General features: G+C 35.9%; 1 protein-coding gene across 1 annotated transcript in view; it reads left to right on the top strand.

The window, feature by feature from the left end:
- Positions 1–15,907, top strand: part of LOC119838439 (cytoplasmic polyadenylation element-binding protein 2) — a gene marked incomplete at its 3' end in the record, with an annotated part of 52,292 nt that overhangs the window by 13,450 nt on the left and 22,935 nt on the right. The window contains exon 2 of the mRNA XM_038364386.1: positions 6,178–6,262. Coding sequence (XP_038220314.1) covers positions 6,178–6,262 — 85 coding nt within the window. The remainder of the gene's footprint in view (positions 1–6,177; positions 6,263–15,907) is intronic.

Genomic DNA, 15,907 nt, shown 5'->3' with positions numbered 1-15,907 from the left:
GACAGATTCGAAATTCAAATGTAATATTTTTTTATAATTAAGTGTAACAGTATTTATGGCCAGACTAAGTATAAAAAACAATATATAAAATAAAATATAGGTATATTATAAAATACATAAAAAAAATTATTTACTAGGTCACAATTCATAATCATATTCCAGATCTAAATAATATTTATGACTCAAACGTTTAAAAGAAGTTTCATTATTTCCTTATACATTCTCTCTTAAAAGCTGTAAATGCATTTGCAGAGGCTCCTGTAAATGTATATGGGACGTGATCGCTAACCATCAGGCGTACCACCAGCTGGGTTGCCCGCTATGACATAAAAACTGTAAAATTATCTGTGTATTACTTACTAGACGCTCGCTCCGCCCGGATATAAAGATTCCTGTTTTAACCCCAGGGAGAATTATCGGGATAAAAAGTATCCTATCACCCAAGTCTGCTCATACCCTCTCGGGATACCAAGCAGTGGGAACAGATGATAATAATGGTGATGATTATAGGTATTTATGAAAATAGTGAATTTACAATGTCTATAGTGATATTAATGAAACAATATTATATGTTACTCTGCCAACCCGCACTTGGCCAGCGTGGTGGATTATGGCCTGAACCCTCATAGGAGGCCTGTGTCCCAGCAGTGGGAACATATAAGGGCTGATGATGATGATGATTATATGTTACATGAAATTTTACATTAGGCGGTAGTTTTATTGACATTGTAATATGTCATGGGGTTACCATACAGATATTGTAATGTCATGGATAAACTCTAGTGACGTTGTGCGGCTGATATTTGAATTATTCCACAGTTTAGACAGCGAAGCCGTCTCTTATTGGTCCATTTTCAATCCCAGAATGACGAATGAAAACAAATCAACCAATGAGAATTCTCCGCGTCATCCACTGTTAGCTTCGTTCATAACTTACTAAGATTTATTATTTACTAGCTGCAAGCCCCGGCTCCGGCCGGGTTGTCATTTATCGTAATTGATATAATATAAATAATCCTATCTTTTGAATTGGACCAAACTGCATATGCTGTGCAAATTTGATTAAAATCGGTTGAGTAGTTTAGGAGTCCATCGCGGACAATCAATGTGACACGTCATTAAGGTATATTAAGATTTTACTGGCTTTGCCCGTTCGTATGTAGCCTATAGTGATCACAACTATTGAAATCCTTTTTGTAGTCGGCCAGTAGTTTCTGAGATTACCGTGTCCAAACAAACAAACATTTCAGTTTTTTATTATTACTGCATACAAATCATGAATTCGATTTGAGCAGCTCTGTGTAACCATACCATAAATTGTCGGTCGCGTGTATCCGCACCATTAGCAACAATGATTTTAAATTCAGAACACATCAACATATGATTGATGACTGATATCACTGATAAGAAATTTGATAACATGTTACGCGGGAGAGATGGCATGGCGTAGATTTTCAAATTAATATAAGAAGCACAAAGATTTTTATTTTATTAATTCGTAAATCTTTATTAGTATATTATCGTTTTTGTTGTTTTGTTGTGACATATTTCTGAATCGCGCAAACGAAATTTTCTTGCTACATAGATATATATACAACTTTTCAACGTTATCCAACGAAGTGGGGTTCGGTCCCCGACAAGGGGGGACGCCCTTGAGCGTGTCGCTACCAGGGTGAACCATCAGTTCACCCACGCGCCCGTGCTAAAATGTAGTAGCCCTTCAGGCTAGCATTAAGATTCATCTCAAAAAAAAAATCGAAGTTGGGTCTAACAGGCCGTCCAGTCGCGTAGACTGGTTGAAGGAACACCCTTTTGGATGGGGGTTTCTACCTTCCTTCCTACACAGATTTTCAACCATAAATCGTTATTTTATAAAACGAGCTACTGATTTTAGTGCTTCTTTGTCTGTATATTTGTTTATAACCGATTTCTTTAGACTCGATTTTGACCCACTTCAAACGGACAGATTTAATTCAAACCTTGTACTTTATCAATAAATAACCAAAGAAAATTTAAAATTATTAATTTAATTATTATTGCTATTACTTACTCAATTATATTTAGCTAAAGTCTTTGTTTGTTTGAACTAGCTAATCTTAAGAACAACTAGATCGATTAAAAAATTTATTTCTCACTGTTGTATATGCACTTGATTTCTGTGTGCTATTTAAGTACGGGCGAACCTGGGGCCGTTTCATAGTAAACTTATAAAATACTAGCTGTAACCCGCGACAATACTCGCATGGTACCGTTGTAAATGGCAAAAATGTGTTATGGCGATTCAAAAGTGCTTCTTTAAGAAGTCTATTTGAATAAATAAATGTTTGAGCTTGATTTTATGTGCTAATCCAGATTATAATCTATCTCTGTACCAAATTGCCTACAGATACGATAAGCTGTTTTCGCGTGAAGGAGTAACAAACATATCCATACTTGCCAACTTGCGCGTTTATGAAACGAATCTAAGGCACCAATATCATCCTATCCTACTAATATTATAAATGCGAAAGTTTGTAAGGATGTGTGTGTGTTTGTTGCCCTTTCACGCAAAAACTACTGAACCGATTGCAATGAAATTTGGTACGTAGATAGCTGAACAACTGGAATAACATATAGGCAACTTTTATCCCGATATTCCTACGGGATACGGACTTACGCGGGTGAAACCGCGGGGCGCAGCTAGTTGACTATAACGCTATACCATAGATAATATAAATAGAGATAGTTATCTTACATCTAGGTTATCGTATGTTTATCAATTTGTAAACACTATACAGTACTTTTTGGGAACCCGTAAGTAACCTCATCATCTGCCCATATATGTTCTCACTGCTGGGACACAGGCCACCTCTGAGGGTTCAGGCCATAATCCACAACGCTGGCCAAGTGCGGGTTGGCATGTTTGTGTGTGTGCGATGCGATGTTTTTCTTCACCGTTTTGAGCAGTGGTGATGTCACACATGCGCACATAAATTGAAAAATCAATTTATTTCCTGCCCGCTCGCCCGGTCTCGAACCCCGACTTGTCGATTTTAAGTCCGAGGTCCTCACCACTGAGCCACCACTGCAGTGCGTAAGTAACCTGCGGAGGTATTATAACCAGAACCCTTGGCCCTTTCAATAAAGCGGAAGTCTGATGGAACATATTGGGGTTTTAGTCGGTAGGAATCCGACATAACCCACGGCTCCTTCCCTGAGGCCGAGGAAGTAAGATTTCCCCTCTGGAAAAATCCCATAGGTGTAGGTGGTTCACAATCTTAAGTCCTAGGTATGACGAGGCGGTTTGATTCATATATTGACTAATTATATTGTGCGCGTTTTCGTGCGGGTGATACCGCGTGCAAAAGCAATTTTTCTAATGAGAAATTTTTTTGAAAGAATAGAAAAAACTATGCTTGCTACGGTTAGGCAAGAAACGCGGGTCCGTATCCCGCCCCGTGATCGAATTTTTTCTATTCTTTCAAATTTCTTATTTATAAAAAGCACTTCAATGCTATAAAACTAAAAATTAAGTTTTCTAATGCTTTTTTATGTTATCGTCAGCAATGGATCTGATGGGACGCCTGATGGTAAGCGCTACCACCGCCCATGTACATTTAGAGGGGTGAAATATTCATTTCAGACCTTACCCCCCTACAAATGGATTGCTGCCTTCAAATTAGACAGGGATCAAGGAAGGATTGATGGGGGAAAAGGATAGATGATGTGTTATTCCGGTATATAAGCTACATCACAGCAGAGTATGATCCAAATCCGTTCAGCAGTTTTCGTTAGACGGAGTTACAAACACACATTCATACGAACGAACTTTCGCGTTTAAAATATCAGTAGGCTTGCTGTTATCTATAAAAATGCCAGTATGAAATAGCACATGGCTGCAGCCCTTATCAGCTAATCAAACACTGACAGGTCTCTTATCAGTTGTTGTTATAAAATTTGTAAGTTCATACTTGGATATCTAGGGACTATGATAACATAAAATTGAAATGTTTGGGAATAAAACAAGATTGTTTATGTGTATACAAAACATCTTATATATAAAAATCAATTGCTGTTCGTTAGTCTTGCTGAACATTGAGAATGGCTGGTCCGATTTTTATAATTATGTTTTTGATGCATTCTGAATAGTCCAGGGAAGGTTTTAAAGGTAAGAATAATACGGAGGCGTTCGAAGCCGCGGGCGGTAAGCTAGTAATTAAAAATAAAACGTTTTAATGATAGAATCAGCTTAATAGTCTCACTTGCTTTTATATTGAGTATATGTAGTGAAATTATTCTATTATTATTTATTAGTAGCGGTCCGCCCCAGCTTCGCCCGTGGTACATATTATATAGCCTATAGCCTTCCTCAATAAATGGGCTATGTAACATTGAAAGAATTTTTCAAATCGGACCAGTAGTTGCTGAGATTAGTGCGTTCAATCAAACAAACAAACTCTTCAGCTTTATAATATTAGTTTAGATATCCCAGCGATCATCATGAAGACACTACGATAGACTCATAAACAGTTATATCTTATAACTAGCTTTTGACCGCGGCTTTGCACGGGTTAATTTGGAGTAGTTTAATAGATGTTGTTATACATATAAGTCTTACTCTTGAATCACTATATCTATTAAACAACCTCATCAAAATCCGTTGCGTAGTTTACAGATTTAAGCATACATAGGGACATAGAGACAGAGAAAGCGACTTTTTTATATCCTATGGATAATCATTACAATCTATCTAGATTCTAAATTATCTGAAAAGTTTACTGGTCTAGTGCTGGTCTGTTTAATAACAATTCTTTCAGTTTTAGGCCACCAATACGGCCGCCCGTTATCTGTTATTGCTATACTTACGAGGTATCTTATGGTAGGTATCCAATGTAAAAGTATAATATCCTATCCAAAGGTTGCCTGGCAGAGATCGCTTAAAAGCGATAAGGCCGCCTATTTAACATTTAAATGTTTCTTTCCCTTGTATGTTTGTTAATCTTCCTCAATAATAATTGTTAAATAAAGTATATTGTATTGTATCTTATTGTGTGTGCAATAAAGTTTTTATTAATTTCAACTGGTTAGCACTGAAATTCGGGCAGATTTTTATAAATAAATGAATATGTATTATCTACCTAAATAGTACCTTCTTAGCTTTAAATTAATCCTCATAAATAGCAGCTTTTTAGATATTCAAGGAAACAGTGTAAATTATATGGCCTTTATTAAAACATGAAGCTCCCATATTATTGAGCATATTATTGAATTTGTTTATGTCTAGAAATAAACAAAAAAATACTTGAAAAATGTAGTAATTTAAAAGCAAAGCGCCTATAAATGCGTATCTTAAACAATGCTATTATTTATTTACAGGCGCATGTATTTGTTGTTACAACTTAATTTTAAAATATATTGGATGTGTTTGGATGTGATTAGGTGTTATATTGGTGTTTATAATATTATATATTTCTATGTTTAAAAAATGTAAACAATATATCATTGAAAACGCTCTATTTTATAAAACAGTTTTGTGAATTCGCATTGCAGCTCTGACCCCTTGACCTTTTCGCGCATATACAAACAATACTCAACTCTATTTTTTTAAGAACAAATTTAAATTTCGAACATCAGAGTTTTCTATAGAGCGCTGCAACCAAGTCTACACTTTATTACCAAACAGCTTGTTCCATTTCACATAACATTGTACGGAGGTGCGCCGTGCAATTAATTTTGAACTCTATGCGCGGGCATTAAGGCACGTTCTACAGTGTTTGCTGGTCATAGCGCAATGCTGTAGTGACGTCACACTGCGTAAGCGAAAATGGGTCAGTAGGTGGCTGGTTTACGATGACACCTGGATTATTCAGGGCTTGTATAGGATGATGGGTCATGTAAGTGGTCGGTTATACGCAGGATCCGTGATGTTGGTAATGCGTGTACTTTGATATTAAGCGAGTTTATGAGGAAGTTGTAAATTTTCTAATGTTGGTAAGAATTTATATTGACATAGTTACTTATTTTTATTTACTTTTAATTCAGTCTATTATATATGATTATAATACACTAATAGTTTTATAAAACTTATGTAAATTTTATTCAGGAATAGCCGTATCAAGAGTATTTAATATTTATTAAGCCATTAATTTTAATTTTAGTTTTTTTGTTAAAAATATTAACTGTTATGTTTTGTTACAGGAAAGGGGAGGATTAGACAATATGAGATCACTAGAACACTATTTAACGGACATTATGCGAGCTGACACATCTGAACACATGAAAGGTAAGAGAGACATACAAATATAACAACGAAAGAATTAAATTAATTCATCAATAAAAAATATTGTCTAAATGTTAATAACTCTATGAATAAGTACCACATATTGTCGTGTGCAATTCACAAATTCGAATTTGGAATTATGATGAAACGCATGATGTGTGCAATGAGTTTAGAAGTTTCAGACAGGACAAATTAAATGAGCTGTTCATTTAATAAATTTTAATATATTTATCGTTGCTTCTATTATCAATTTATATTAGTTTAACGCTATAATTAAATATAATTCGACATATATACATAAGGATTTTAATATATATAACATTAAGTGATTAACGAACTGTGATTTAAACAAAACTTACGCAAACTAAGTCTAGATTTAAAAACCTATTCTAGATAAATGGGTTATCAATAAATTAAATTTAAATGCATTAATAAATTATATTTATTGATTTAACGGCAGCCTTGAATAAAACCTAGACATTTGTCTCTCAATGAGAATCGTAAAGGTTATTGGATCATATCAATACTAATAAAGCTGAGTCTGTTTGTTTGTTTGAACGCGCTAATCTTAGGAACGACTGAACTGATTATAAAATTTATTCACTATATGAAAGCTGTGACTTCACTGAGTGACATATCACGCTAATATTATAAATGTGATTGTTTGTTGGGATTTTTGTCCGTCAATCACGCTGGAACTACTGAACGGATTTTGATGAAATTTTGTGTACAGACAAGGTATGAGCTGATTTGGGCGATAGGATACTTTTTATCCCGATTAAATGCTCGCTTGGGATAAAACAGGAATCTTGATATCCGGGCGGAGCCGGGACGAGCGTCTACTAGGCTATATTTGTCCCAGCATACAGCTATAAGATATAAAAGCTTGTCGTGATAATACAGTTTACTAATTTCCATTTTCAAGAGTTTACGAGTTAATGACGTTCAAACAGACAAACAAACTGAGTTTGTTCTGTTGAAAGGTAATTAAGTTTTCCCATAAACTCACTAGATAATGTAATAATCTTAATAAAATTATGCAAAAGGCCATTTAATTAAAATTCAAATAATATTTACATATCTATTATTTGACACACTTTAGCACGGCCTCTTTAAATACACAAAATGGTTAAAGTCGTTTTGTGTATGTATGTATGTTTGTTTTTTTTATGCGGGCAACTGAGTGGATTCGTTTTATGGTAAGCGATCACCAGCGCCCATGGATATTCGCAGATACAGTCCTTCTGCCCGCTTTAAGGGGTAAGGGATAAGGAAAGGTTTGACGATTGGAAAGAAGGAATGGATTGGGAAGGATGAGGAAAAGGAATCGGGCCACCGGTTCCCCCACTCCACCTACATCGTACGAAACACAGTAAGTGAAGTCCCGTGTCCCCTAATGGGGTATGGGGCAGATGATGTACATCTGTTTCACTGATCGATTTTCTTTATGGACAAGTAGGTGATCAGCCTTCTGTGTCCTGCCAGACCGAGATATTTTTTTTTGTGCGTCCCCACCGAGAATTGAACCCAGGACCCCCCGGTTCTACGCTCACGCGTTAACCACTGTACGAAGGAGGCGGACGAAACACAGTAGCATGGTACTATTTCACAACATTGGATGGATGTGACCGTGTAATGCTCTGTCTGTGGATGATATTGGGGGGAGCCGGAGGCCCGTATCCTTTTTACATATCCTTATCCTTTCCTTTATCCCTCTAGTCAATGCTTTCTTTACCCTTCCGTATAAAGTCGGCAATCCATTTGTAGAGGCGTAAGGTCTTCAAATGTCTATGGGCGGCGGTAGCGCTTACCATCAGCCGACCCACCAGCTCCATTACCGACTGTGACATAAAAAAAGAAATATATGTATATTCATATACATGTAGTAAAAAAACGGTTATTTCAATATTGCAAACTCACATTTCATCATCATCATCAGCCCATATATGTTCACACTGCGGGGACACAGGCCTCCTCTGAGGGTTCAGACCATAATCCACCACGCTGGCCAAGTGCGGTTTGGCAGATGTCAGATGTGGTCGAACTATTTAATTCTCGGACATGCCGGTTACCTCACGATGTTTTCCTTCACCGTTTTAAGCAATTACAAACTGACACATTAATTTAGTTTATATGTATATGTGTATAGATACATAATATATGCACTAACACAGACACTTCTAGTGTATTTTATCTGTGGAAATTACGCAAGTGTGTGTTTAGTATGTCCTTGTGTATTGTCACTCTATAACTGAATATAGGTGATATTCCATGGAATTAGTTGAAAATTATATTGTCTTAGTAATTATGTGTAATTTTATACAATACTAGCTGCGCCCCGCAGTTTCACCCGCGTAAGTCCGTATCCCGTAGGAATATCGGGATAAAAAGTTGCCTATATGTTATTCCAGTTGTCCAGCTGTCTACGTACCAAATTTCATTGCAATCGGTTCAGTGGTTTTGCGTGAAAGAGCAACAAACACACACATACACATCCTTACAAACTTTCGCATTTATAATATTAGTAGGAAGGATGATTTATATTTACGTATTGTATAATGTACCGTAAATCCACAGCAATCGAATTTCATCCACCAGACATCAGTACACAAACACACAAGCACGAAAACATACAAGCGAAACTAATGAAAGCGTGTTAGTTGTACGATTCTCTCTCTTATTTCAGATATGTAAAAATAAACATTATAGTTATAAAACATACAGTTATTATTACACAAAAAACAAAAGCATTGGCTTTTGACATTTTCAGTTTGGCCGAAGCATAGCTAGTTAAAAATAACCAGACCATAGTGGCATAGACAAGACGCAAATACCTCGTGATTGAATCCGCCATTCGAACAATACGACGAATTTTAATATTCAACGCTTTAAACTAGCTTACGAAATTAGAACGGTCATTTGAATTTACCTGTATAATATTCCGTGTATAACCCAACTGAGTTGTATAGTCAAGGTGCTAATAGGACACGAGAGGGATACGCGGCATTTGAAATCAGTCGCGTAATTGATAAGAACGGATCTCTTCAGTATTTGGCGGCAACAGCGACCGCGCGCATCGCGTATTTACGAACGCGCTCGTTCTATTTTTAAAAATTTGGAGTGCAGTGAACCTTTTTAATCTGTGTTGACGAAACTGGGAAAATTGATTAGGTATTTGACGTTTACTTTTTTTTTTTACGCTGGCGCGTATTTTGTCAAGGCGATGGCTCATGCATCGATTTTTACATAACAATGATAATAAAAATACGACGTACATAAATTAAACAGTAATAGAGAAATACTATTCAGCGTGTGGAGTCATAAATTTATTTATTGTTATGAATATTATCATTTCGTTATTTCTCATAGACATAAAATATATTTTTTTACAATAGCATTAAAATTAAAAACACGTCAAATTAATTTTAACGGAATAAATATTGTATTAGTGTTAGAAGAAACGTAGATGACGAAGCATATCAATATTAATTTTGCTTTTAATAAAAAAAATTGTTTCACAATTTTAAATTCGAAAATATAAAATATATCGCCTTGCATCATAAATAACTTAGTAACTGTCATGCGACCCTGTTGCCTCTACCGGAATAACATACTTTATTGATTTCCTAAAGCGGAAATGATAAATAAATATTTCTCAAACTGATTTTTTTTGATATACCAGCAATTTTCAAATATCTGCACTCGGACAAATTATAGACGTGCTATTTCAGACTTTATCTGTAAGACTTTCAAATTAATAGAATTCTGATCAGCCGTTTGCGCGTGAGGGAGTAACAAGCATTCGCGCTTATAAGATAAAAAGATACATAGAAAATGACATCCTAATTTTTTTAATCTCGAGGTCTACGTTGCCGTAGTTTTCGAGTTTATCCACAACAAAGTAACAAACATATTTCTTTCGCACTAGCTTTTGGCCGTGGCTTTGCACACCTTAACGCCGTAGGCACGCCTTCGCAGTAAAGTCCTTTCCTCTCCCCTTTTTCTATTATTATACATATAAACTATCCCCTTGAATCACTCTATCTATTAAAAAAAAATCCATCTTAATCTGTTGCGTAATTTTGAAGATCTAGGCACATATAGACATTGTTCTATCCTGCCAATATTATAAACGCGAAAGTTTGTAAGTATGGGTGGATGTATGTATGTATGGATGTTTGTTACTCTTTCACGCAAAAACTACTGAACCGATTGCAATGAAATTTGGTACGTAGACAGTTGGACAACTGGAATAACATATAGTCAACTTTTTATGTCGATATTCCTACGGGCTTACGCGGGCGAACCGTGCGGCGCAGCTAGTCATACTATACAGCTTTATGCTATGTACTGATTTATTTTATTATAATAATGCAATCCATAAAACGCCTCATTGCATTTAAATAAAACAACCTGCCCTTATTTTTTCCACATTTTTTTCGATTCATGCTCTTACCTCAACCTACAAGTTTTGAATAGAGCCTTGGCATAACCTCGTTCTAAGGCTGTGTTTGCTTACATTAACTGTCACTAGCTGTGACCCGCGGTTGAAACCGCGTAAGTCCGTATCCCGTCGGAATATCGGGATAAAAAGTGCCTATGTGTTATTTCAGTTGTCCAGCTATCTACGATGCAAAATAGTATTATTATTCACCAATAGATGTCAAGAAAAAAAAACACGAATATGACATTTTCTAAAAAAGATTCCTAGCTAGATCGATTTATCGCCCCCAAAACCCCCTATATACTAAATTTCATGAAAATCGTTAGAGCCGATTCCGATATATATGTATATATATATAATTGCTCGTTTAAAGGTATAAGATAAGATTCAGTATTGTGATTCGTACAGCATTTACCCGACTTGCGAGGTGGGTTGATTTTGACCTGTATGTTTGTATGTTCATCTACTATAATACTTATGATACAGCAACGAATGATGTATCGTTAGAAGCGACTAGATTGTCCGCTGGCCATGTGACGTCATACTAAATCGACTGTGGCGCCCTCTGGAGGCAATTTTGTTTTGCGTAATCGGGTTTTGGTTTTTTAAGCTTTTTCTTGTATGATTCTATTTATAGGGTCCTTCTGCTATGGTAAAGTGTAATTGTTTTTAACTAGCTGCTCGCCCCGCCCGTGGTACATATAATATAGCCTATGTCATTCAGTGAAGCAGCTTTCTAATGGTGAAAGAATTTTTGTAATCGGTCCAGTGGTTTTTACGAAAACGTTACAAACATACAAAAAAAAGGTTCCTCTTTAAAATAGACGTATATACATGTAGTACCAGCTGCGCCCCGCGGTTTCACCCGCGTAAGTCCGTATCCTGTAGGAATATCGGGATAAAAAGTTGCCTATATGTTATTCCAGTTGTCCAGCTGTCTACGTACCAAATTTCGTTGCAATCGGGTCAGTAGTTTTAGTTAGTAGCGAAAGAGCAACAAACACACACACATCCTTACAAACTTTCGCATTTATATTATTAGTAGGATAGGATATACCCAGAAACTATCCAAAACACCTTGCTTTACCCGTCCATTTATTATTTACATAGTGTATTACCTCTAAATACCTGTTCACCAATAATGCTATTGTAGAGAAAAATATCGACCTTGCGAGCCCATGTTGCGTAACGCTAGTGATGTGTCGGACTGTCGATGGAAATATATCGATAATATACACATAATATAAAGAGGAAGAATTTGTTTGTAATGGATAAACTTAAAAACTGCTGGACCTAAAAAATTCTTTCAAAATTAGATAGTTGCAACTTCTGTAAGTGAAATAGGCTATATATGTACCACGGGCAAATACAGGGCGAACAGATATGTATTAGTCCAGACTCTATCTCTCTACCAAATTTCGTTCAGATACAATAGGCTATTTTCGCGTGAATGAGTAAGAACCATCCAATCTTCCATTCATCCATTCATCCATTCGTAGTTACAAAATTTCGCGTTTGTAATATAAGCAGGATTTGATAGATACAAGAAATATCTGTTATAGTGGTGATCATTTTAACTTTAGTATTTTCTTGTGTTTGATTGTACGCGAGTATTATACATTTAGAAATTAAAGACTTCAACGGATTTTAAAAGGTCACGTTTGAAATCCGTTAAAAATTCACGGGGAAAAGCTCGCTGTAAAGTGTTCGAAACGTCGGGTTAATAATATAATGAATAAATCGCGTTTAAAATCCGTTAAAAAGTCTTTAATTTCTAAATTTTAATTTTGTCTGTTACGAATAACTCAGCAGAGCACATATTTAATCCAGGAGCTACCTTATATACCTACCTTATATACCTACCTTATATACCCGTGTCACAATTTTAGTTACTGTACTCCTCCGACACGGCTGGACCGATTCTTATGAAATTTTTTGTGCATATCGGGTATGTCTGAGAATCGGCCCAACATCTATTTTTCATACCCCTAAATGATAGGAGTAAAGCAGAACAGCATTTGCCAGGTCAGCTAGGAAGTTTATAAAACTGAAAACATAGTACATGTAAAACTGTAAATATGTAAAAATAGTACATGTACTTACATGTACTATCGTAGTTACATTAGTAATTAAAATCCGAGCACATTCAATTATTAATTACCTTGAAAAAGAGTCGTCTTAGAAAGTGCATAGTGGCTATTGTGCCGTGAGCATGCTAATGGCGGCCTTGACACGGTTACAGTGTAAATTTGTCCACTGTTTAACGTTTTGGTGATCTGCTGGTGTCGCGAATTGATTGCACCAGCCGTTGTTAGTCTGTGACGTGTGGTGTGACGTTTAATTGTCACTTGGAAGGTTAGCGTGTGACATTTTTTAATACATACAGATTGAACACATGTTGTTTATATGTTACCGTAACTTTGCTTAATAATGCTTTTTTGTGTTCGGAGGCCCCTTAACCTTTTCATTTATTTTCCCTTGTAAAGCTTTCATTGTCCCTTAAAAGTAGTCTACGCATTTACAGAAGCCCTACTTCTGCAAATTTATGGGCGGTGGCGATCAGGCAAACCACCAGTTCTATTCGATCTATCTAATTATGACACGATAAATATATTTATTAAATTATGCCATAATAAATGTACATGGATCAGAGATACAGAGAGACAGATTATTTGATAATTAAATGTTTTCAATCATATTACGAAATAGTTACAGCGTCCACAAGTACTCATGAATAGGTAAATTGATTTAGAAGTAGTTCATATATAATGCAGTTCAGAATTGCGCAGTAGGATTTCGAATCATATGTAAGCGTATATGTCGGAGGCAATATATTATGAATTGATTCATCTCACGTTTACTTTATTATGCATAGTGTCTGATTCAATGGTGACAGATTTTTTTTAATCTGTGCAGTTCTTGAGACTAGCGCGTGCAAAGATACAAATAAACAATCCTTGCAACTTTATATTGGAGTACAGATTTATTACAAATGATGAAATATAAAGCTCAGAGCCTTTGACGAATTTAAAACAAGATACTTAATCTAAACTAGTCTGAATTGTTATACAATTTATTTATTTAATTCTATTATATAATGCATTTATTAAATATTTTTATGATTCACTACTTAATAGAGATTTTTTTGTCTTGGTTAAAGGACTTAAAATAAAGAAAGATTACTCCGTCTTAAAATACACGTTATCTATTGGAAACACTGACAAACACAATAAATAAACAATAAAAAACTGCTATATTATAAAAAGAATAAATATAAATATATACGTGTATTTTAGATTGTATAATTAATTTCGATAATTCTAACGACCAGGTCTGTTTAGGCGCTCCAAATAGTCTCAGAAACGAAAACGTGTATAATTTTATCGATAAAAACGAACGGCATCACATCACTAGCGTAGTGATTTTCACAAAACGTTGTAAATATACTAAACGATTTCAAGGCTTGCCTAGGCTATGCACCTGGCTTCATTTGTTGTTTCCACGTACCTACTATCTGTATTATGTAATATACGAATCCATACTAATATTATAGACTAGCAGCCGCCCCGGCTTCGCCAGTGGTTCATATATAGCCTTCCTCAATAAATGGGCTATCTAACACTGAAAGAATTTTTCAAATCGGACCAGTAGTTCCTGAGATTCAGTGAGTGCGTTCAAACAAACAAACAAATTCTTCAGCTTCATGATATTAGTTAGATGTGAAGTCTGTTTGTTGGTCCTTTCACAACGGAGCGACTGTAGGGTATAATGTTTGCGTGTGATGATAGGTTAGGTTAGAGCGAGATTGGCTAGTTTATACCGCGGTGAAACATCTCATTCCTATTCAGATATACTAAGGATACGCGGGCGAAGTCACAGGCGGAAAGCTAGTATTGAACGAGAGTATTTGAAGCTTATTAAAAGCACCATAATAGCCACAAATTAGTTTTTATTTATTAACTAGAGTTGCCGGCAGGTTCGCCCGGTCTAAATAATTTTCGCGGTACAAACTTGAATCCCCTATTTTATCCCCTTGGGGGTAGAATTTATCAATATTTTTTCTTAGCGAATGCTACGTCATAACATCTATATTTATAGTATATTTTCTTTTTTAGTTTCATTCGTGGCCTAATTAAAAGAGCTTGATCAATTTTCCCGCCCTTTTAAGTGTCAATGTCACCGAAAAACTGTAAACATCGTTAGATTTTAATTTAGTCGACAAATAAAATACATAGGTAAAAAAACTAAAACACACGCTTTGATGATAAAAACTTCATTGCCTTACTTGCATACAGAGTATACGCATGGAAATTATTTAATCCTGACGATTCTAATCAGAATAATGTGATAAACTCATGAAATTATTGTATCATCACCGATCCTTGATAAGTGTATAGAGTTTGAATTAAATCTGTCCGTTTAAAGTGGGTCAAACTCCTACTAATATTATAAATGCGAATGTTTGTAAGGATGTGTGTGTGTTTGTTGCTCTTTCACGCAAAAACTGCTAAACCGATTGCAATGAAATTTGAGAAGTAGACAGCTGGACAACTGGAATAACATATAGGCAACTTTTTATCCCGATATTCCTACGGGATACGGACTTACGCGGGTGAAACCGCGGTGCGCAGCTTGTCTAGTCTAAAGAGTCGGTTACATACACACATAGTGAAGTTAATAAAAGCGTCTAAATAAGCAAGTAAGCGTGGATGACGGTTTTTCGACAGTTTACAATATGTCGAGGTAGATTACAAGATAGCGGTTTTTACAGTTTTGCGGTGACTTCAATATTTAACAGTGACATACAGTGAAATGTATTAAGTAGTGTGAAGTGAACAGTGGCTATGATAAATGAAAGAATGATTACCAATATGCCCTATTATGGTAAGTTTTCTATTTATTTCTATGTATATTTGAGTTGATTTTAGATTCTTTGTTGGGACCAAGCTTTTTTATGTCATAGCGGGCAACTCAAATGGTAAGCGATCACCGCATGGGCATTCGCTAAGAGAGTGCCCTAGAAATGAGGAAAAGATGACGACTGGGTAGAAGGAGTGGAAGAGTTGAGGAATTGTTATTGGGCCTCCGGTTCCTCACTGTACCAAGCCAGTAGCATGCAGCTATTTCACGCCGGTCTCCTGTGGGGGTGTGGTACTTCCCCGATGCGAGCTGGCCCAATTCGTGCCGAAGCGTGCTCGACCCAC

Source organism: Zerene cesonia, unplaced genomic scaffold (genome assembly GCF_012273895.1).
Source record: "Zerene cesonia ecotype Mississippi unplaced genomic scaffold, Zerene_cesonia_1.1 Zces_u003, whole genome shotgun sequence".
Lineage (NCBI taxonomy): Eukaryota > Metazoa > Arthropoda > Insecta > Lepidoptera > Pieridae > Zerene > Zerene cesonia.
This window is presented reverse-complemented; position numbering and strand designations above follow the sequence as displayed.